The sequence below is a fragment of the Antechinus flavipes genome, chromosome 5 (genome assembly GCF_016432865.1).
Source record: "Antechinus flavipes isolate AdamAnt ecotype Samford, QLD, Australia chromosome 5, AdamAnt_v2, whole genome shotgun sequence".
In the NCBI taxonomy this organism is placed as follows: Eukaryota; Metazoa; Chordata; class Mammalia; order Dasyuromorphia; family Dasyuridae; genus Antechinus; species Antechinus flavipes.
Window position 1 is genome coordinate 174,395,647 of NC_067402.1, and position 21,371 is coordinate 174,417,017.

General features: G+C 35.2%; 2 protein-coding genes across 6 annotated transcripts in view; one reads left to right on the forward strand and one right to left on the reverse strand.

Moving 5' to 3' along the window:
* Nucleotides 1-870: 870 nt before the first annotated feature.
* ETFRF1 (electron transfer flavoprotein regulatory factor 1) lies at nucleotides 871-6,222 on the reverse strand. 2 transcript variants are annotated; one of them, XM_052001579.1, is made up of 3 exons: nucleotides 6,132-6,222; nucleotides 1,676-1,773; nucleotides 871-1,592 (listed from the first exon to the last, which is right to left on the reverse strand). In XM_052001579.1, exons 2-3 carry the CDS (start codon nucleotides 1,724-1,726, stop codon nucleotides 1,371-1,373), a joined length of 273 nt encoding a protein of 90 aa, XP_051857539.1. In that variant the 5' UTR covers nucleotides 1,727-1,773; nucleotides 6,132-6,222; the 3' UTR covers nucleotides 871-1,370. The 2 variants fall into 2 exon arrangements, with proteins under 2 accessions (XP_051857539.1, XP_051857540.1); XM_052001580.1 differs by having other exon boundaries at nucleotides 6,071-6,158.
* Nucleotides 6,223-6,389: 167 nt separating this feature from the next.
* The window catches only part of DNAI7 (dynein axonemal intermediate chain 7), a 96,178-nt gene continuing 81,196 nt past the window's right edge, over nucleotides 6,390-21,371 (forward strand). For 3 of the 4 annotated variants that reach the window (XM_052001571.1, XM_052001575.1, XM_052001574.1), the window contains exons 1-4: nucleotides 6,390-6,477; nucleotides 7,296-7,313; nucleotides 17,409-17,426; nucleotides 21,013-21,030. In XM_052001571.1, the coding sequence (XP_051857531.1) occupies nucleotides 6,475-6,477; nucleotides 7,296-7,313; nucleotides 17,409-17,426; nucleotides 21,013-21,030 (57 nt within the window). In that variant the 5' untranslated portion in view covers nucleotides 6,390-6,474. The remainder of the gene's footprint in view (nucleotides 6,478-7,295; nucleotides 7,314-17,408; nucleotides 17,427-21,012; nucleotides 21,031-21,371) is intronic. The other variant, XM_052001573.1, reaches the window with a different exon arrangement.

Sequence of the window (21,371 nt, forward strand, 5' to 3'; positions counted from 1 at the left end):
TCACGTTATTACACTGTGTAACTTTAGGATGTACTAAAAGTTCATGGCTAATTTCAGCCATTAACATGAGATGAAAACTCGAATCTATTTTTAAGGAATGTAGTGTAGAATTTTGTCTTAAGATGACAGTATAATAAAAATAAATTTATAAAATAAAAACCATGTAATCAATGCATAACAACTACTTACCTGAATTCTGAAAGAAATATGGTAACAGTAAAAAGACTATTTAGTTTTTTAAACTGTGGTTTTCTTAAGAATCAGACCAAATGACACCCCCCCCCCCATTATCACTTTATCACCTAGTCATTCCAATTATTAATTGGAAGCTATCTTTCAGAATATCTCAAATTATATAGAGACATGCAAGTTGTTTCAGAGCTTAAAAGGGCCAAATATGAGAATTTCACTTCAGTATACATTAGTGAATTTGATAGAAGATCAGTACTTTCTGACTCGTGATCTCATTTGGGGTCCTTGGCAAAGATACTGGAGTGGTTTGCCATTTCCTTCTCTAGTTCATTTTACTGATGAGGAAAGGAAGGCAAACAGGATTAAGGGACTTGTCCAGGGGCACACAGGAATTATCTGAGGTAAGATTTAAACTGGTCTTTCTGACTTCAGGCCCAGCACATTATCCACTGAACTACCTTACTGCCCACAGATTGATGCTTGTTGCAAATGGATTCTGGAATTTTAAATGTATGCAACAGCAAATATAGAAAATATCCATTTAAATCCTGGGTGCTATTTATTTAGTTTCCTTTCAAGTGAAGCTCAATACTTTGTTGCAATGTTTCAAATTTTGGCAAAACATTTTTTTTTTTTTAAAAACTCGACACCTTAAAAATTGTAAAACAAAATGTGGAGTTGGCTGAATGAAAAACTAGATTTTAATATCTTTGGAAAATCTGCAATGCAAAATACCATTTTTTTCTTTGTGACAGAATCAATGAATACAAAACAAAAAATGGTTAAGATAACTAAAATATTCCATGTAAAATAAAGGTATTTTTTTTAAGGCCTAGTGAACATTTTCATTGTTGATTAATAGGAGATTAAAGTTCCTATTCAGTAAACTGAGCAATGAATTGTTTGCTAAATCATTGTTTTGACAAATGCTATAATTAAAAAAACAAGGACACAAGTCTTGGCTGAGTAAGCTTTCATTATCAATTTATAGTTGTATCAGTTGGAACCTATTAAAATAATTTTTAAAGTTGAGGAAGGCAGTTCAGGTATTCGGGCATTTTTGTATACATCCTGTGTACTAAGAGTTTTTCTGCAATATCTCATTTACATATAAAGAAATGCCACCAATTACTGCTCAGACAGCCTAAGCAGTAACCTATATTTGCAACAATAAAAATTCACTTAGTTTTGTCATCTTCTACATAGTAGCGCTGCTTCATAGCTCTGTATTTTCTAAGGAAGTACAAGGCTTCTAGCTCTTTTATTACAAATTCTCCTCGTGCAATAAGTTCTTTGATCTTCTCTGGGTCCTTCACATCTTTGTTTTTAAGGAAAGCTGCCTTCAAACGTCTTTTAAAGTAGTCTGCTCCCTTTGGATATTCTCTTCCGACATACAGCAGCTTAAAAACAAATATGTTTTATGCTCCTAGATAATTTTGCACCATGTAACATAACATCATTGGAACGAATAAGAGATACTTACATTTTTATAAAGAGTCAAAACTTCTCCTCTTAATGAGTTAGCCATTTTCATTTGTCACTGAAAATATCCACTATCTTCATATGTATAAATGCACATGCCTGGAAAAATGGATATTTTACAAATACATATTTTAAAACTAATCAATAAAGTATTTAATTCAGAAAAGTTTTCAGCAAAGGAAGATTTTATGCTACATTATGGAAAATTAAACATGAAGTACTTAAGATTCTCACTTCTTAATCTTTAATTTTATATTGGTTAATAAATTCATGGACGAAGTAGGATTTGGAGAGGAAATAACCTTAAGGCTTATCTATTACAATTTCTTCATTTTACTAGTGAGGAAACTTGAGGCCAAGAGAGAAATTATTTTCTCCCAAAGTTATATAAGTAGTAAGAGTTCAGATTTAGAAAAACATCTTTTCAGAAACTATCCAAAAATGTTAAAATCTGACCTATATTTACTTTTAAAATTCAGGTTAATTTGTCAAATTCCCTCTCTTTCCCGTATGCATAATTTTAATAAGTTTTGGTCTAATATTTTTAATTTGAAACCTGGAAGATTTTGGTTTTGCTGCTACTTTTTTCTTATGTATACCCTTGAAGTGCTCAGCCATTATGTCTGCTTCCTCATCTGTAAATAAAAATCTCTGTTCCTTCTCAAGTCTTATAAACTTTAAATTCAGTCTTATTAAGCTTCTATTACTATGTACACATGCCTAGCAATACAAATATAAAAGAATGAAATAGTCCCTCACAGTGTATCAGATATCCATTCTTAGTGTGACTGGTTTTCTTTAAAACAACAAAAAACCTTGAAAACCTTTTACTACTCCAAAAACACAGAAACAACTTAAGAGCAAGGGAGTTCTTAACTTGAAATCTACGAATTAAAAAAAAAATTAATTGTATTTCGAGAGGCAGATAGTTGGTACAGTGGATAGAACACCAGTCCTAAAGTCAGGAGGACCTGAGTTTCAAATGTGACCTCTGATACTTGAACATTTCCTGGCTGTGTGACTCTGGGCAAGTCACTTAACTCTAATTGCCTCAGCACCCCCCTCTTCCTCTCCCCCCCAAAAAAAAGCCCAAACCAAAACTATTTCGATATAATTTGTTTTCTTTTAATTCTGTGTATTTTATTTATTTAAAAATATTCTGAGAAGTGGTCTACCATATCAAAAAAAAAAAAAATAGATTAAGGCTCATTATGCTAGAGCAAAATTTCCCCAATTTTAGCATTAGAAACATTTCAAGCTAGAAATATTCCTTTTATTTGTCTTATGTTTATATGTGTGGGTGTATATATATACACATATATACACACACACACATATATAGTTATGTGTTTATATTTAGTGTGGACCTTCAATTTAATCAGTGTACTGAATACATCCTTTATGAAGACTTGTTTCCTAGGATTTAGTTAAATTCTGATTTTATAGTATTAGAGAGTTGCCTGGACACTGGGAGGTTAAACAGCCTATGTTCACGGAGGGAATACGAGGTGAAGAACTTGAACCCAGGTTTGTCTCCAAGTCCTCTATCCGCTTTGCTGCACTGCCTCTCAATTATATTTTAAAATATTCTTAAAACAGAATAAAGTCTAATTGATGCTAAACTTTTAATCAGTTATAGTGTCAACATCCAGACTGAAGAATTCTTTAAAAAAAAAAAAATAAGTTTAACAAATAGGGCAACCAGGGCTAGGATCTGCATTGTTGGAAAAACTCCAGAATCCATGTGATGGCAGATCCAAACAAAGTTGTAATATGTAAAATGCCCTCCATGTTATATATGGGGTCATAGATCTCAAATTGTAAGGGACTTCAAAAGCCAACTTGTTCAATGTTTTCATTTTAGAGATGAGGAAACAAGTTCGGGATAATTAAGTAATATGCTTTTAAATATTAGATTATCAAGAGCTAAGATTTAAACCCAGGTCTTCTGACTTCAGAACTGTCATTTGTTCTATTCTATAGCTGCTTCTTCAAATATTTTACTATTGAAATAAGTTTATCCTCTTATATAGATAGGAAACGTTTGCTTTTCGTAAAATACTTTTTTTCAGACTATAAACTGCTATGTCTTTTGGTATCCCTTCTCTTTACTCCCTCTAATCAGTTCTTTTGAACTCATATAATATCCATAATATCTAAGGTATCTCTGCTTCCAAAGTATACCTTGTCCAAGTCCTTCTACCAACGTAGTTGCCAAAAATCTTCTAAGGTTTAATTCTATCATGTCACAACTCTGTTAAAAAATTCTTGGATAAAAATAAAAGCACTGCTGCTTTAGGTATAGTGTGCCCCACAATCTGGCCCTAACTCATCATTCTAGACTTCCGCCCTTTGTTTCACTCAAACCAGAGTCAATTTAAAATTCTTATTTTTCTTGCAAGATGCACAAGCCATGCCAAGAATTCTATTTTCTATAAATCCTTATAATACTACTAACATCAAGTACTTACTATATGCCAGGCACTGTGCTACTACTTTACAAATATTATCTCTTGATCTTCAATGCAAAGTAGACATTAGTTCTTCATTTTACAGATGAGGAAACAGGCAGAGGTTAAGCAACTTACCTGGGATCACATAGCTGAATACCTAAGGTGGAATTTGAATTTGTCTTCTTGACTGTAGATCTAGTGCTCCATTTATGCCACCTAGATGCCTTCCAAGATCACTCAGGTAAAGGTCACCCTTTAGGTGACAGTTTTAATGTTAATCATCCTTTGTCAAATCACCTTCTACTTATCCGTATATACTTCAATTCTCTCACTACATAGACGTTTTAAGTTCTTTGAGGGCGGGACCTAGTTTTTTCTTTTCTTTGAGCTCAGCACAATGTAACAGTTTTGTTCATACTATGTTTATTGAGATAAAACCTAGTATTGGTTTAATCAGTAAAAAGTCTAATGTGTTATGAATGAGGGGGACAATCACTAAAATCTAGTTTTCCTTTCTAGTTAAACAACGAGAATACAAACATGGATTTTTGGAAGTTGTACAGAATGTAAATTCAAATCGCTGTGTAATACTAACAATTTCTCTGTACCTCACTTTCTTCATCAACAAAACTAGATGCCAAAATCCATTATTTCTTAAAAAATCTAGGTGATGAGTTTCCTTTTTTGCTATGTTTTGCCAAGTAGAATATGCTATTAAATGTCAGGGCTAAGATTAAACTCAGGTCTTCTGACTTCAGAGCTGGCTTTTGTTCTGCTGTTATCATACTGCCAAGAATATAGTAAATTTCAATTTCTAAAGCACCTGTTACTGCAATAATGCCATTTGATATGCCCAATTATCTTTTTCTTTACTCATTTGTCAAGCTCGCTATTTTAAATCACAATTTGAAGCCACCATGTCTTCAGTATCTTCACAGGATTAACATTAACCCTTTTCTCTTAAAAGAAAAGCAACATTACAGAAAAGCATTTTTTCCTCAAATATTAATATCATGCAATATTCCTCATTTAACAATTTATATTCTGAATCCTTTAAGATATGTTTGATCTGAAATAGCATTTTATTTTCTGACAATTTCTAACGCAGGAGAAAAGCATACTTTCTCTAGTCAAATCAAATGTAATTTAAGTTAAAATAATTTTCTATCTGCTCAAGTACATCTAGCACAAAAATCTACAAAAGAGCTGACTCAGTCTAACAGGAATCTACATTCATGGGATTCAGAGATGGATAGAACTTTAATTCTAGTCTTGAGATTTTTAACTGTGTCATATAAAGCATATTGAAACCTAGGATTTTTTCTCAGTTAATTAGCTTTTGTTCCTATAGTGAGAGCCACCATGCTAAATGTCAGAATGCATTTTCTAATAAAACGGATACGAAGAAACCAGTTATAGGGAAATGTGAATTTTTTTTTTTTTAAGTTTACGGGTCCCAAGATAAGAATCATTGAACGACTTCACCTCCTTATCTCCCCCTATTTTACAGTGTTAGGGGCTTAGAAAGGCCCAAAGTAACTTGCTAGCAAATAGAATTCAAATTCGAAATCTTTTAGTTTCAAACCCTAAGCCCAGTTCTTATGTGGGAACCCCTTAAGTCTTCCCTTTTATATTTACTGCCAACAGAAAAGGAGGCGCTGGGTCTACTACGGATTACACTAAGGGATCAAAGCTAGTGGGAGTCTCCAGGACCCAGTGATTAGGCCCGATTCTGAGCACCTCAGGATGGGAGACACCCCCTCTGGCGGCCCTTTCTTCTTCCCTCCCCCAGCCCGGTCCCAAGGTCAGTCATGGCAGCCGAGCCAGGCCCCATTCGAGAAAACGGTGGATGGAGCGAGGCTACCCTTCTCCCCTCCCCCCCTTCCCGCACCCCGCTGGGGAAAGAGGGATAAAAAAGGACCCTGCCACCCCATTCGTGGTACCCATCATCTTGTCCCCTTCCGGAGACACGAGACACGAAGCCAACAGCCCAAAACACTTCACCTTCTGCCGCAAACCCAGACGCTTTCCGGCAGCACCTAAAGTTAGAGAGAGAAGGGGCGGAGTCGCGAGGAAGTGAGAGTGGTGGGGGAAAAGAGGCTGCGCAGAGACTGAGTCTCTGGCAAACATTGGGCAAGTTTATAGGCATGCGCTTTGGTTTTGTAGAGGGCTGCGGAATCTTTCTTCCACCATCGAGTGGGAAAGGACTAGACAGAATCTTTCATTGAGGCTGCGCAGGAAGTAAGGGCCCTGCTGGGAGGCTGGTAGTCCTGGCAACGGAGTGGGCCATTGGTCAACAGTGTATTAGCTCCCGCGCAACTCAACAGAGGTGATAAAAGGCTTTTTCATGGTAAGCTCAGGAGACTACAAGAGCAATTGAGTGGGTGGGCGGCTGGGAATAAGCTCAGTCTCCTAGTCCAAGTGGATGAGTGCATTTGATTTTAAGAGTCAGCTAGATGGTGAATTGGTGCACTGTATGAAACAAAATGTCCCAAAACCTTAGTGCAGTTTTAAGCTATTAAGGAAAACAAAATTCTTTTATGCACTAAGACTTTTGGGATACCATGTACAGAGGGAGGGATGGATGGATGGACACCTCATCAGATGTGGACAGGCAAGTGATGTAGCTTTAACATTCTCTCGATCCTTCTCACTGCGCACTTAGGAAGGAGATAAAAAAATTTTCAGCAGCACCTTGAGGGGCCAAGCGAAGTGTTTAATGAAGGAACGAACAAACGAATTAATGTGCATGGGACACATGCTTTACAGTTTGCTTTAAAATAAAACCAAAATGGATCTTAGCTGTCAACTTTTGGCTGTTGATAATAAACTTTAACATTAAATGCCTTTGAGATGGAAAGCATGCATGTTTTGTGTTGTTTCTAGAAATATTTAAAGATTGATAAATGGGTAAAGTATATTGCAAACTCAGATGCTCTGTATGGATGTTGGCTATTATTCACATTGTCTTTTCATATGAGCAAATAAATTATGAGTTCTTAGAGGAATATAGGATGTTGAGTATTTTAATGTACACTTGCTTGTGTTGCATCTCATTTTCTAGGGAAACATGCTTATAGTTTTGTGTGTTGTGTGTGTGTGTGTGTGTGTGTGTGTGTGTGTATAACTACTTACTGACTTTATAATCTTTTTCCCCCCATCTTCTAGGCTCCCAAAGCAAAAAAGGTAGGTTCATATGATTAATCTTTCAAATTAGCTAAGTACATGAAGACATAATTTTGTCATTACAGCTCATTTATCATTCATCTTTACATGTAAAACATCTTAGCAGTTGAACTTTTAAAGGTCTTTACAATGTATTTGATCTTAAGAAAACTTAAGATCATTTCAATCATTTGAAAGGTGAGATAAACCTTTAAGACAACCCTTAAAAAAAAATTGCTAAGATTCCCAACTGAAATTTGAATTATTTTTATTTAAAATTAACTTTATTCCATCATATCATGTCTATTATTTGCATACTCATATTATAAATGAGTCATTCTAACCAGTACATACCTTATTTGATATATTATGTGCTAATGTTCTTTCATATAGAATTATAACTCTGTGTGTGTGTGTGTGTGTGTGTGTGTGTGTGTGTGTGTGTGTGTGTGTGTCTTCAAGGTAGTTGGTTTTAAAGGATTTCTTTGAACTTCTAAAATTTTTCAGGATTTTTTTGCTCAGTTCTGAAGAAGGTATTTTTTTGTGTGTGTGCCATAAACATACTGACCTTATTCATCCAAATATTGCTTCATATCATCCTTTCATGCTGAAAATTCAGTTGTAAATAAAATATTAATGTTTTGTGACTTTTCTTTTTTGCTTAAGTAGGAAACATTTGAATTTTATCAAATTTTGGATGGAAATTTCCTTTACTGCTACAGATCTACAACCTGATTTGCTGTCTTCAAGACTAGTGTTCTTAAAAGTTAAATGATTAATTCATAGTGACATAGCTAGTAGGTATCAGAGATCTTGTTGACTCCAAAGCTAGTTTTTAAAGCTCAGTCTAATACAGTCCTAGGATTAAGAGGATAATTTCTGAGGTTGGAAAGATAATTAACTGCTCATTCCCTAATATTTAGAAGCATATACAATTTAAATGGATAATTATGTAGGAGGAAGTATTACTACTATGACATTAAAAAAAGTGAACACAGAACAATGCATAACTACAGATTCACAGACAAAACAACCATAGGGGCCCTAAGATTATTTGGAGAAAGGTGCTAAAACACAACTATCTCTGTTCCTTCCAGACTTGTGATCAATCTTTTGAGTTAGTTCTTTTATTGGAGGGATGACACACATTCTAGTGAGATGCATAAATTTTCTCAGGATGGGTAACAATATCAATAAAGAAGTTAATATCCTGAGAGGACTTTTGATGAAGCTACCATTTTTGTTAGTGAAGGGACAAAGATTTCACAGATAAAGGTCTCAAAAAAGCAAGGATGTGACAGGATAAGCAAAAAATTTCAAAACCTTGAATTTTAAATAGACCAGTTCAACTACTAGTTCAAAGAAAATTTAACATTCAAGTATATGTATTATAGTGTACAATCCTTAATTAAAAAAAAAAACTGTATTTTACTTAGGAAGAGAATTTTCCTAGTTAGTGTAGCATTTTCTGTTAGTATATTTGTGGAGTCATTTCAGTCCTTATTCTCTTTGATGCAGCCTGTGATTCCCCCCATTATCTTCCTTGATAATATTTTCTCTTAAGTTTTCAGAACACAACTCTCTCTAGATTTTCTTTCTATCTATTTAATAGTTTCTTTTCTGTATCTTTTGTTGGATCCTCTTACACATCAGATCTTCTAACTACAAGCAACCTTCAGAGTTTTCCTCTGTGCACTCTTCTTTTCTCCCATTATCTTAATCCTACTTGGTTATCTCATTAGTTCTCATGGGCTTAATTACCATCCATCCTGTATTGATTCTCTTTATCTTTCTCCTGTGCCTCTATCTTAAGGCTCCCATCTCCAGGTGGCCTTCAGAAATCTTGAAATGTATATTCATTACACATTTAAAAAATATATCCAAAATGGAATCATCTTTCCTAAACTTCTCTCCTACCTTTCTTATTGTGGAGAACAACAACATCCTCTCAGTCCCTGAAGCTGTATTCCTCATTCTCAATAGCTTCCCTTCCTCCTCATCCTCCATATTTAATCTTTTGCTAAGGCTTCTTGATTTTACCTTTGCAACATTTCTGACTCTTACCAGTCCAATGGAATTCCACCTCACGTCTGTATTATTGCAATAACTTGCCAGTAGGTCTGCCTGCTACAAGTCTCTTCCCCTTCCAATCCATTATTCAGTTACTCAGGTTATTTTCCTAAAATCTAGGTGCAATCATATGTGTTCTCCCTCCACTCCCAAATTTCAGTGATTTCCTATTGGCTCCCGAATCAAATGCAACATGCTGTTTGGCACTCATAGTCCTTCATGATCTAGGCCCTGACTTTCCAGTCTTTTTAAAGCTTATTCCCCCAACATATATTTTTTTGATCCAATTACACTGGCTTCCTGACTGTTCCACAAATAAGACATTCTGTTTCTCAGCTCTAGCTATTTTTCTCTGTTCTGCTTCTCTGAAATGCTCACTCTCTTCCACTTAGACTACTGACCTCCTTGGCTTCAAGTCCCAGTTAAAATCCCACTTTCTACAGGAAGCCATTCACAAGCTCTTTTAAGTTCCAGTGCCTTCCTTCTGTTAAATTATCTTCTATTTATTCTCTATGAAGCTTGCTTTGTATATATTTGTTGGCATGTCACCCTCATTAAATTGTATTTTCTTTCAGGGCAGGGCCTCTATTTTTTGAATCTCTAGTCCTTAGCAAAATGCCTGGCACAAAGGAGATGTTGAATAAATGTTTACTGACAATGATGTTGGAAGTTTTAGTTACAAATATTTCCTAAACACAAGCCTCACTGTTCATGAACATGATAAAAAATTTTGTGAGAAAATGCTCCTTTGTGAGACAGTTTAGGGGGAAGAATTCTGTAACTACTCTTCTTACTATACCATTTTGAATAAATGATTTTGCTGAGAGCTAAAGAAAAGAAAAAGAAATCTGAATTGTTCAGGAAGATACCCTCTTCCTGACCAAACTTTCACAATGCTTGATGTGACTTTATCTCATGACATCTGAATACATTTGGCCAGTAGATATACTCCTTGTTCCTCTCTGCCATTCCCACCACTCTCTCCTATCATCCTTCCTTCTTTAAGATTTACTCTATCCTTTAAGATTTACTATTCAAAACTTTAGAGTTAAGTTACTGGTTTTTGGAACACTTTTATTTTCTCATGTTCCAGTATCTGACTCCAACATCCTCCTTTTTGCCCTAATTCTTGACTTTATGTTTAAGGAAATCAATATCACACAACTTGGATTCCGAGTTAATCAACTTTATCAACTCCTTGATAAATCTGTTTTTACTCCTTCTGAGCCACTTGCTGTAGAGAAGAATAAGCCTTAGAGTTCATCATCACCCATATCATTCATGATCCAGAACGCAGAAAGTTCTTCTCACTGATCGTGACTCTTTCCTTTTTTCTCTCCTTCTGCCTCAAACTTATTTTTATTTGTTGTTGATATCTTTTGTTTTTTACGAGACCTTATTTCCAAATATATCTCACTTCCCTCCCCTATCTAGCAAGCCATTGCATGTTAACAAAAAAAGAAAAAATTAAAACAAAATTAATCAACACATCAATTTAATCTAGCATTATTTGTAAAAGTCCACATTCATAGCCTCTCACCTCTAAAAAGAGGAAAAGGAGATATAGTTTTTCATGTCTTAGTATTAGCTTGATCATTAAAATTTAACAGCATTAAGTTTTTATTTTTGTTGTTCTATTTGTGTTGTGTATATTGTTTTTCTGGTTCTGCTTCATTCTACTTTTCATAATTCTCTTTATTCTTTATATACATCATTTTTTATAGTTCAATAATATTTTATATTCACATCTCTCCCTTTAAGCTCTCCTCCATCCATTGAAAAGGCAATGCATATATCATTTATATATATATAAAGTCACACAAAATGTAATTGGATATTAGCCATGTTGCAAAACAGACAAAAAATGCCCAGAAAAATAAAATGGAAAAAAATATGTTGCATTCAGAGTTCATCATTTCTTTCTCTGGATATGGATAACATTTTTTTTTTTTCATGATTCCTTTGGGATTGTCTTGGATCACTATATTGAATAGTCATTTGATCTCTCAAAATTGATCATTAAAATATTGCTGTTGTGATATATGTTTTGATTTTCCTGGTTCAACTTAGCTCACTTTGTATCACTTCATATAAATCTTCCCACGTTTTTTGAAGTCACACCCATCATCTTTTTTATAGCACAATAATATTCTTATCACAATTATATATCATAACTTGTTCAGCCATTCTTCACTTGATGGGCATCTCCTCAGTTTCCAATTCTTTGCCACCACAAAAAGAGTTGTTATAACTATTTCTGTACATATAGGTACTTTACCTTTTTTCTTTGGTCTCTTTTGAATATAGACCCAGTGGTATTGCGGTGTCAAAGATTATGCATGGTTTTTAGGTCTTTGGCCATAGTTCCAAATTGTTAACCAAAGTGGTTGGATTAATTCACAGTTCCACTAATAGTGTATTAGTTTATGTATATGTTTTTTCATTCCTCCCAGCATTTGTCATTTCCCTTTTCTCTTATGTTAGCTAATCTGATGGGTGTGAGGTGATAACCTCAGAATTGTCTTAATGTACAGGAAATTCTATCAATAGGTGGCAATTGGTACCACATCTTGAATCCAGCCAGAACTACAGTTCAGGACAGCCTCTGGGGGAAAGCAAGCCTGGCCCCAAGCAGTCTCTTAAATAAGAGATCCCATGGGACTAGCTTTAAGCCTTTGTGAGGATAAGATTTAGCACACAAGTACAATTATTTCACTCAGGCAACATTGCAGGAGATAATATTAGAGCCTACCTATTACATTCAACAGTGCAAATCCTGACTCTGGCATCAAGTCCTAATCTAAAAATTGAAGAGCAAAAACTAGAAAACTTATAATCAAAAAATATTGTGGAGTACAACAATGCTAAAATTAAATTCCAAAGGAAGGCAATAATCTAGAATATTCAGGAAAAAAAAAGAATGATTTAGCTATAAAGATTCCTCAAAGTGCTTGCATGATATGAAGGAAGAGCTAAAACAAGCACGTTGAACAATACCATGGAAAAGATATTCAGCAAAACAGTACTGGGTTCAGGTAGACATAAGCCCTTCCCTCTTCCTCCTTCATAAAGGAGACTGGTAAAATGGATGGGTTGGGTCACATGGGTATGGTGACTCAAGAGCTTCCAGACATAAGCCTGAAGGCTACTGATTTCTCAGGTTCATCTTTTTATGTCCTGCAGGACTATGAAACCTCATTAATAGCTCTAGCTTTAACTCTCTAGTCCAATTAAATCCCAGGGGCAGTTTCTCTGCCTCTATAGGAAAACCATAGTCTGGCCTACATGACCTCTATTAGTTTTTGCTTCTATTTGGATGTTATTGCATGTTTGAATATGTTGATTATGTGTCAATTATAATTTTTTTTGATTTTTGTTTTAAAAATTAATTTACAGTTAATGTTTTTTTGGTTATATGATGGCACTATGAAAATGCTGTAGGTATATGCACACATTTTTTTTAAAACTGTTTTTGTAGTATGGGTATATACATTTATCATTCCTGTGTATTCATGTGATGATCCTGCACAGATGTAGTCAGTATCTTGTCAGATGATGTTTTGAATTATTTTGACCATTTGCAACATCAATATGGTTATTATTGGATGCCTGGGATCTAAGAATAATCATTCTTAGTTTAATGAATGTTAATATCTGTTGTGATGCCCATAATGCATGTTTATAGGTATTTGTATATGTCAGTTTTGCATGATTGTATAGTATTGGGCTGAAGGGGAGAATATGGTAAAGTTCATTGCCCTTGGGACAGCAGTCAAGTAAAATGAAAGATTGGAAGAGTCACATGAAAGGTTATGAGGGCAAGACTTTGAATGTGAGTCTACAAACTAGCCTCTTCCCCTTCAGAGTTTGTTGTCTTTGCCCTTGCAAAAAATTTCTAGCTGATGATTCTTTTCATTTAGGCTTCCAAGTCCACAATTCCATCCTTTTCCTTTCATGAGACTGAACAGAAAGGAGGGATGCAAAGGTGCATGCCAGTCAACCAATCTGCCTATAGTGAATTAATAGCCACAACTTTCAGACTGATGTATCTGGTGCAGCTACTATAGTAGCAGTTAGCAGTGGTTCTGTCTGCTATAACTAGACCTAATTGGAGATGAACTCTTTCCTGAAACTCAGATGTAGTTGCTTCTTGGTTCTATAACAGGGTTATTAGAGGAATCTGGTCTAGAGCCCAAATTCCAGGATTCCTGCTTCAGCTTTTGAGAATCAACTTGTTAAGCTAGAGGGATAACAAACTCATTTTCTGCATTTCCTTGACTCAGGTTATTGAGATCCCTGACCTCTAAAAAGAGGGCACATATCTCTTGCCTCTTAATCCTTTCACTACTCAAAATGGTTGGATCAATTTGCTTGTAAGAACAAAGGATTTCTCAGATGCAGATTTGGGTGTACTCAAGTAAAGTCTTTTATCTATTTTTTAAAAATTATTTTTAAAGTTTTACTAATTGGTGGATTCCGCTTTCAGCTTCTGGAATATTACCTAATGAAATAGCTGAAGCATGGAAGAGAGTTAATTCAAGAATTTGTAGGATGAGTACCCTCTTGTGAGCAAATACAATACTGCAGCTTTTAGGAAAGTCAGCACATAATTATTCACACTAAATACCTTCTGAAGTAGCTACTGGGCTGGTGACTGAGGAACACTATGCACTCTTAGTGGCCAGAGTGTGTTCTAAACTTCCTAACTAGTTAGTTAATAGATGTAACAGAACCAAGTTTGTATGGTTCTATTCTGGTACCATCAAAGATAAACTCACCCATTCCATGATGGTATATAGAGAGAATACTTGGAGTCAGGAAGCCTTGAATTTTACAGAGGAGGAAACAAGCAGAGATTAAGTAATTTATCTGGGATCACATAGCTAACTACCTAAGGTGGGATCTGAATTAAAAGCTTTTTGACTGTAGACATAATGCTCCATTTACTATGCCATCTAGCTACCTTCCAAGATCAATCAGATACTACCCTCCTGGTGAAACTTTCAATGTTAATATTCCTCCTTGACTCAAATCACCACCTACATTACTGATCTGTATATACTTCCTTTCTCCCACTACATAGATATTTTAAGTTCTTTGAGGGCAAAGTCTAGTTTCTTCTTGTCTATATCCCCAGCACTCAATATAAGTGCCTTGTTCACACTATGCTTATGGAGATAAATTGAATCATAGCATCAGTTTAGTCAGTAAAGTCTATTTAATGTATTACAAATGAGGGAGACAATCAATGAAGTCTAATTTTCCTTTCGAGTTAAAGATTTTTGGAGATTTTTGGACAGGTAGTGAATTCAAGTCATTGTATAATATTAACAATTTCTCTATACTTTTTTTTCATCAACAAAACATGGATGTCAAACTACATTATTTCTAAAAAATCTACGTGATGTTCTTTCTTTGCTATGCTTTGCCAATCAGGAGAATATGATACAGAAGTTAAGTTCCAATCTTTCAAAGCACCTGTTACTTCAATAATGGCATTTAACATGCCCAGTTATCTTCTTCTTTTCTTCTTTGTCAAACTCACATTTTTAAAATCATAATTTGAAGCCCTGAAGTGTCCTCAAAATCTTCATAGTACTAATATTAACCCTTTGCTTTCTCTTAATAGAAAAGCAACATTATGGAAAAAGAATTTTTCCTCAAGTACTAATATCACAAAATATTCCATATTCTGAATCGTTTAAGATATGTTTGATCTGAGATGGCTTTTTGTTTTCTGACAATTCCTAACACAGGAGAAAAGCATTCTTTCTCTAGTCAAATCAAATGTAGTCTTAATTTTTTTTTCTTGAGACAATTGGGGTTAAGTGACTTGCCCAGGGCCACACAGCTAGGACGTGTTAAATGTCTAAGACCAGAGTTGAACTCAGGTCCTCCTGACTTCAGGGTTGCTGCTCTATCCATTGCATCACCTAACTATCCCAAATGTAGTCTAATTTTAAACAATTTTCTATCTGCCCAAGTACATTTAGCAAAATAAATTAAAAAAAAAAAACTGGCTTGGTCTAACAGGAATCTATATTGCTGTTCAGCGATTAGAGATAGGACTTTAATTCTAATTTTGGGATTTTAAACTGTGTGTGAAAGAATAGTGAAACTTAGCATCTTTTCTCAACCAGCTTTTATTATGAGAACTACCATGCTAAACGTCAGAATCAATAAAACGGATATAAAGAAACCAATAATGTTGAAATGTGGGGTTTTTTTTTTAAGTTTACGAGCCCACGGAAAGAATCTTTGAACGAAACTATCTCCCCCCATTTAACAGTGTCAGGGGCTTAGGAATGCCAAAAGTGACTTGCTAGCAAATAGAACTGGAATTAGAACTCAAAATCTTTTGGTTTCAAACCCAGGGGCTTTTTCTAATCCCAATTCTTATGTAGGGACCAAGCCCCCAAGTCTTCCCTTTTATAGTTACTGCCAATAGGGAGGAAGGTGCTGGGTCCACCACGGTTTACACTATGGGGTCAAACCTTGAGGGAGTTTCCAGGACTCAGCGGTTAGGCCCGTCCAATCGAAGCAGGATAGCACCTCAAGTGGGGAGATACCACCTCTGGCGGCCCTTTCCTCTTCTCTCCCCCAGCCAAGGTTAGTCATGGCAGCCGAGCCAGGTCCCATTCGAGAAAACGGTGGCTGGAGCCAGGCTACCCTTTCCTCCCCCTCCTCGCACCCTCCGGCGAAAAAGGGATTAAAAAAGGAACCTGTCACTCCCTTCGTGGTACCCATCATCTCGTGCCCCTCCAGAGACTCGAGACACGGACAAGACAACAGCCCAAAATAGTTGCCTTAACGCCGCAAACGCAGACGCTTTCTGGCAACCTCACTCCCTCACTCCCTCACCTGAGCTTACAACTCAAGGAGTCTTGTGAGACTCTCCTCCCGAGAACTAAAGGGAAGGTCAGAGTGTGGGTGGGGCCTCGAGGCAGGGGGGTGGGGGTAGCGTAGGAGCCGGGGTGAGTTGTGAAAAGCAAAAGCCGGTGCTTCAGTGCAGAAATTGAGCCTCTGGCAAAACTGTGGCAAATTTGTAGGCATGCGCTCTGGTCGCCTGGAAAGCAGGACTGTCCCACCTCCTGATGAGAAAGGGCTGGACGCAGAACTTTTCATTGAGGATGCGCGGGCTGTGGCGGCACTGCTGGGAAGCTGGGAATCCTGGCAACAAAGTAGGCCATTTGTCAACAGTGTGCTAGCTCCCGCGCAGCTCATTGGGGCAGAGGTGATCTCAGGCTGTTTCATGGTAAGCTCTGGAAACTCCAAGAAAGCGCAGATGGTTGGGTGGGCGGCTGGGAATAAGCTTTGTTTCTTTAGTAGGGTCCAAATGAATGGGTGCATTAGATCTAAAGGTAGCTAGCTAAATGGTGAATCGGTGCACTGTACATGTATGATACAAAAGGTCCTAAAACCTTAGTGCAGTTTTAAGCTATTAAGGAAAAAAAAATAATGCACTGAGAATTTTAATTCTCAGAGGGATGGATGAGCGCTTCAGCAGATGCGGACAAGCAGGTGGTCTACCCTTAGCATTCTCTCGATCCTTCTCACTGCAGTTAGGAACTCTTAAGAACTAAAATTTTTTCAGCAGCAACCTGAGGGGCCAAGCGAAGTGTTTAATGAATGAATGTGCACGGGACAATGAGATGTTACAGTTTGCTTTAAAATAAAACCAAAATGGATCTCAGCTGTCAGTTTTTGGCTGTTGATAATAAACTTTAACGTTACATGCCTTTGAGATGGAAACCATGCATGTTTTGTGGTTTCTAGAAATATTTAAAAAATTAATAAATGGGTAAAGTGTATGTTGCGTTAATGCTGTGCATGAATGTTGGCTATTATTTATATTGTGCCTTCATATGAATAAATGAAGATAAGTTCTTAGAGTAATATAGGATGTTAGAGTATTCTTAGTGAACACCTGCTTGTGTTGCATCTCAGTCTCTAAGTAAACCTGCTTATAGTTTTTTGGGGGTATGTATGTATGTGAGTATGTGAATACTTACTGACTTTCTAATCTTTTGTTTCTCCCAATTCTAGGCTCCCAAAGCAAAAAAGGTAGGTTCAAATGATTCATTTCTCAAGTGAGTTAGCTAAGTGCATAAAGACATAATTTTCTCATCACTTCATTTATCATTCATTTTTATATGTGCTATTTTAGCAGTTGAACTTTTGAAGGTCTTTACAATGTATCATATAAAAACTTAAGACCACTAACAATATGTAAGCATTTGAAAGATAAGATAGACTTTTAAAACAATCCTTAAAAAACCCAAATTTAATAGTTAAATTTTACAATGAAAGCTTAATTATTTCTGTTCAAAATTATCTTTATTCCAGCATATGATGCTTATTATTTTCATATTCAGATAATAAATGGGTCACACTAACCAATATATACATGATTTAATATATTGTGTACTAATATCCTAATATAGTAAAGAATTATAGCTGTGTCTTTGTGTGTGTGTATGTGTGTGTATAGTTGGGGGATGTATAGTGTATAGTTTTAGGAATGATTTTGAATGTTAAAAATTTTGCAGTATTTTTTTGCACAACTATGAAGAAAGCATTTTTGTGTGTCATAAACATGCTGACCTTACTTATCCAAATAAATTGCTTCAAATCATCCTTTCATACTGAAAATTCAGTTGTAAAAAAATATGTTTTGTGACTTCTCTTTTTTGCTTAAATTGTAAACATTTTAATTTTATCAGAAATTGAGGTCTCTTTTATTAGATCCTCTTACAGATCATACCTTCTAACTATTAGGGTCTTTCAGAGTTTTCTTTGCTTCTTTTCTCCTACTATCCTACTTGGTTATCTTATCAACTCTCAGGGACTTATTTACTATTCATCCCTATACTACTGATTCTCATACCTACTTTCTCCGTTGTCTCTGCTAACTTTCAGTTTCCCATCTCCAGCTGCCCTTCAGATATCTTGAAATGTATGTTTATTATACATTTTAAACAATATATGCAAAATGGAATTTTTATCTTCTTCCCTAAACTCCTCTTTCCTATTATTGTAGAGAACCAACAGCATCTTCCAAGTCCCTCAAGCTTGCAACCTGGGAGTCATTCTATATTCCTCACTCTCTCAACAATTCTGCTTCCTCCTCATCCTCATATTTAATCTTTTTCTTAAGGCTTCTAGATTTTACTTTTGCAACTCTGACTCTACCACCCCAGTGCAAGTCCTCCTTACTTTACATCTGGATTACTGTAATAGCCTGCCAGTCAGTTGTCCTGCCTCAAGTCTCTTCCCCTTCCAATTCATTCTCCATTCAGCCACTTAGGTGATTTTCTTAAAACCTAGATCCAATCATTGTGTGTGTCTCTTCTACCCCCCAACTCCAGTGTTTCCCTATTGCCTCTAGAATCAAATGTGTCATGTTGTTTGGCATTCAAAGTCCTCCATAACCTTTCCAATTTTCTTATACCTCACTCCCCAACAGATATTTTTTGACCCAATTACACTGTCTTGTTGTTCCACAAATAAGATGCTCTGTTTCTCAGCTCTGGTTATTTTCTCTAGCTGTTCTACATGTCTGAAATGTTCTCTGTCCTCCACTTAGACTACTGACTTCTTTAACTTCAAGTCCCAATTAAAATCTCACTTTCTATAGGAAGCCATTCACATATCTTTTTAAGTTCCAGTGCCTTCCTTCTGTTAATTATATTCTATTTATAGTAGATACAGTAGATAACTACTTCCTGACCAAAATTCATAATGCTTAATGTGACTTTGTTTCATGACACCTGAATAAATTTGGCCAGAAGTAGAAAATATTCCTTGCTCTTCTCTATCATTCCCACCATTCTCTCCTGTATCCCTTCTTTGAGATTTGCTCTTTCTGATCTTTATCATAATTAGTTGCTGGCTGCTAGAACACTTACTTTCTTAAGTTCCAGTAACTGACTCCAACAGCCTTCTTTCTGCTCTAACCCTTGAGCTTATGTTTTAAGGAAATCAGTATCATATAACTTGGATTCTGAGTTAATCAACTTAATCAGCTCCTTTGATAGATCTATTTTTATTCTTCCTGAGCCACTTGTAGGGAAAGAATAATCCTTAGAGTTCATCATTGCCCATATCACTCATGATCCAGAACTCAGAAATTTCCTCTCATTGATTATGACCTCCTATCTTTCTCTCTCTCTCTTCTGCCTCAAACTTATTTTTATTTGTTTTTGTTGCATTTATAGCCTTTCATCTCTAAAAAGGGAAAGAGTGATATATTTTTTATCTCTTAGTGCTAAGTTTGATCATTAAAATTTGATAGCTTTAAGTTTTTATTTTTGTTGTTCTTTTCTGTGTTGTGTATCTTGTTTTTCTTGTTCTGCTTACTTCATTGTATCCATGTTTCTCTGAATTCTTCACATTCATAATTTTTTATATTTCAATAATATTTACTATATTCACATCCCTCTCTTTAGCTTCTCCTCCATGAGTTTAGAAGGCATTGTAAATATATATATATGTATATATACATATACATATATATATATATTAAATATTAGCCATGTTGCAAAAAAGACCAAAAAAGTTCCAAGAAAAATGAAATGGAAAAAAAAAAAAAACATGCTGAATTTAAACTTCCATCATTTCCCTCTCTGGATATAAATAACAGTTTCTTCATTAGTCCTTTGGGATTGTCTTGAATCATTATATTGAGTAGAGTTACTAGGTTTTTCGAAGTTGCTCATCATTAAAATATTGCTATTATGATATATATTATGATTCTTCTGGTTCTATTCGGCTCACTTTGTATGAGTTCATGTAACCCTTCCCAGGTTTTTTTTGAAAAACCATTGAAAATTTCATCATTTAAAAAAATCACACAATAATACTCTATCACAGTTATATACTATAACTTGTTCAGCCATTTCTCACTTGATGGGCATCTCCTCAGTTTCCAATTCTTTGCCACCACAAAAAGAGTTCGTCTTAATATTTCTGTATATATAGATACCTTTCCTTTTTCTTTGATCTCTTTGGGATAACACCCAATAATGATATTGATGAGTCAAAGATTATGCAAGGTTTTTAGGGCTTTGGCCATAGTTCCAATTGATATTCCAAATGGTTGGATTAGTTCACAACTCCACTAATAACTGTGTAGCCTTAGCATTCTCTTGATCCTTCTCACTATAGAGTTAGGAATTCTCAGAAACTACAAATTGTTCATCAGCCACTTGAGGGGCCAACCAAAGAGTTTACTGAAGAAACGAACAGACAAATGAATGTGCACAGGACACATTCAGTATTACAATTTACTTTAAAATAAAACCAAAAAACTGGCAACTTTTGGCTATTGATAAGTGTTTCCATCAAATATTTTTGAGATGGAAAGAAACTGCATGTTTTATCGCGTTTCTATAAATATTTTAAAATTGATAAATGGGTAAAGTGTGTTGCAAATCTTAATGACATATGGGAATGTTGGCTATTATTCATTGTCCCTTCATAGGAGTAAATGAATATGAGTTCTTAGAAGAATATAAGAGGTTAGAATATTTTTAGTGTACACCTGCTTGTGTTGCATTTCGATTTCTGAGTAAACTTGCTTGTAGTTTTTTTTTTTTTTGCATGTAAATACTTAATAACTTTCTAATCTTTTGTTTTTCCTAATTTCTAGCCTCCCAAAACAAAAAAGGTAGGTTCAGAAGATTATTTTCTCAAGTGAGGTAGCTAACTGCATAAAGACATAATTTTCTGATCACAGTTCATTTATAATTCATCTTTACATGTGTTAACATCTTAGTAGTTGAACTTTTGAAAGTCTTTACAATATATCTAATAAAAATTTAAGACTACTAACAATATATAAACATGTGAAAGGCGAGAAAGATATTTAAAATAATCCTTAAAAAATAAACTAAGTTTCTCGATTGAAATTCAAATTATTTCTGTTCAAAATTATCTTTATTCAAGTATATGATGCTTATTATTTTCATACTCAGATTATAAATGGATCATCCTATGTACTATTCAGTA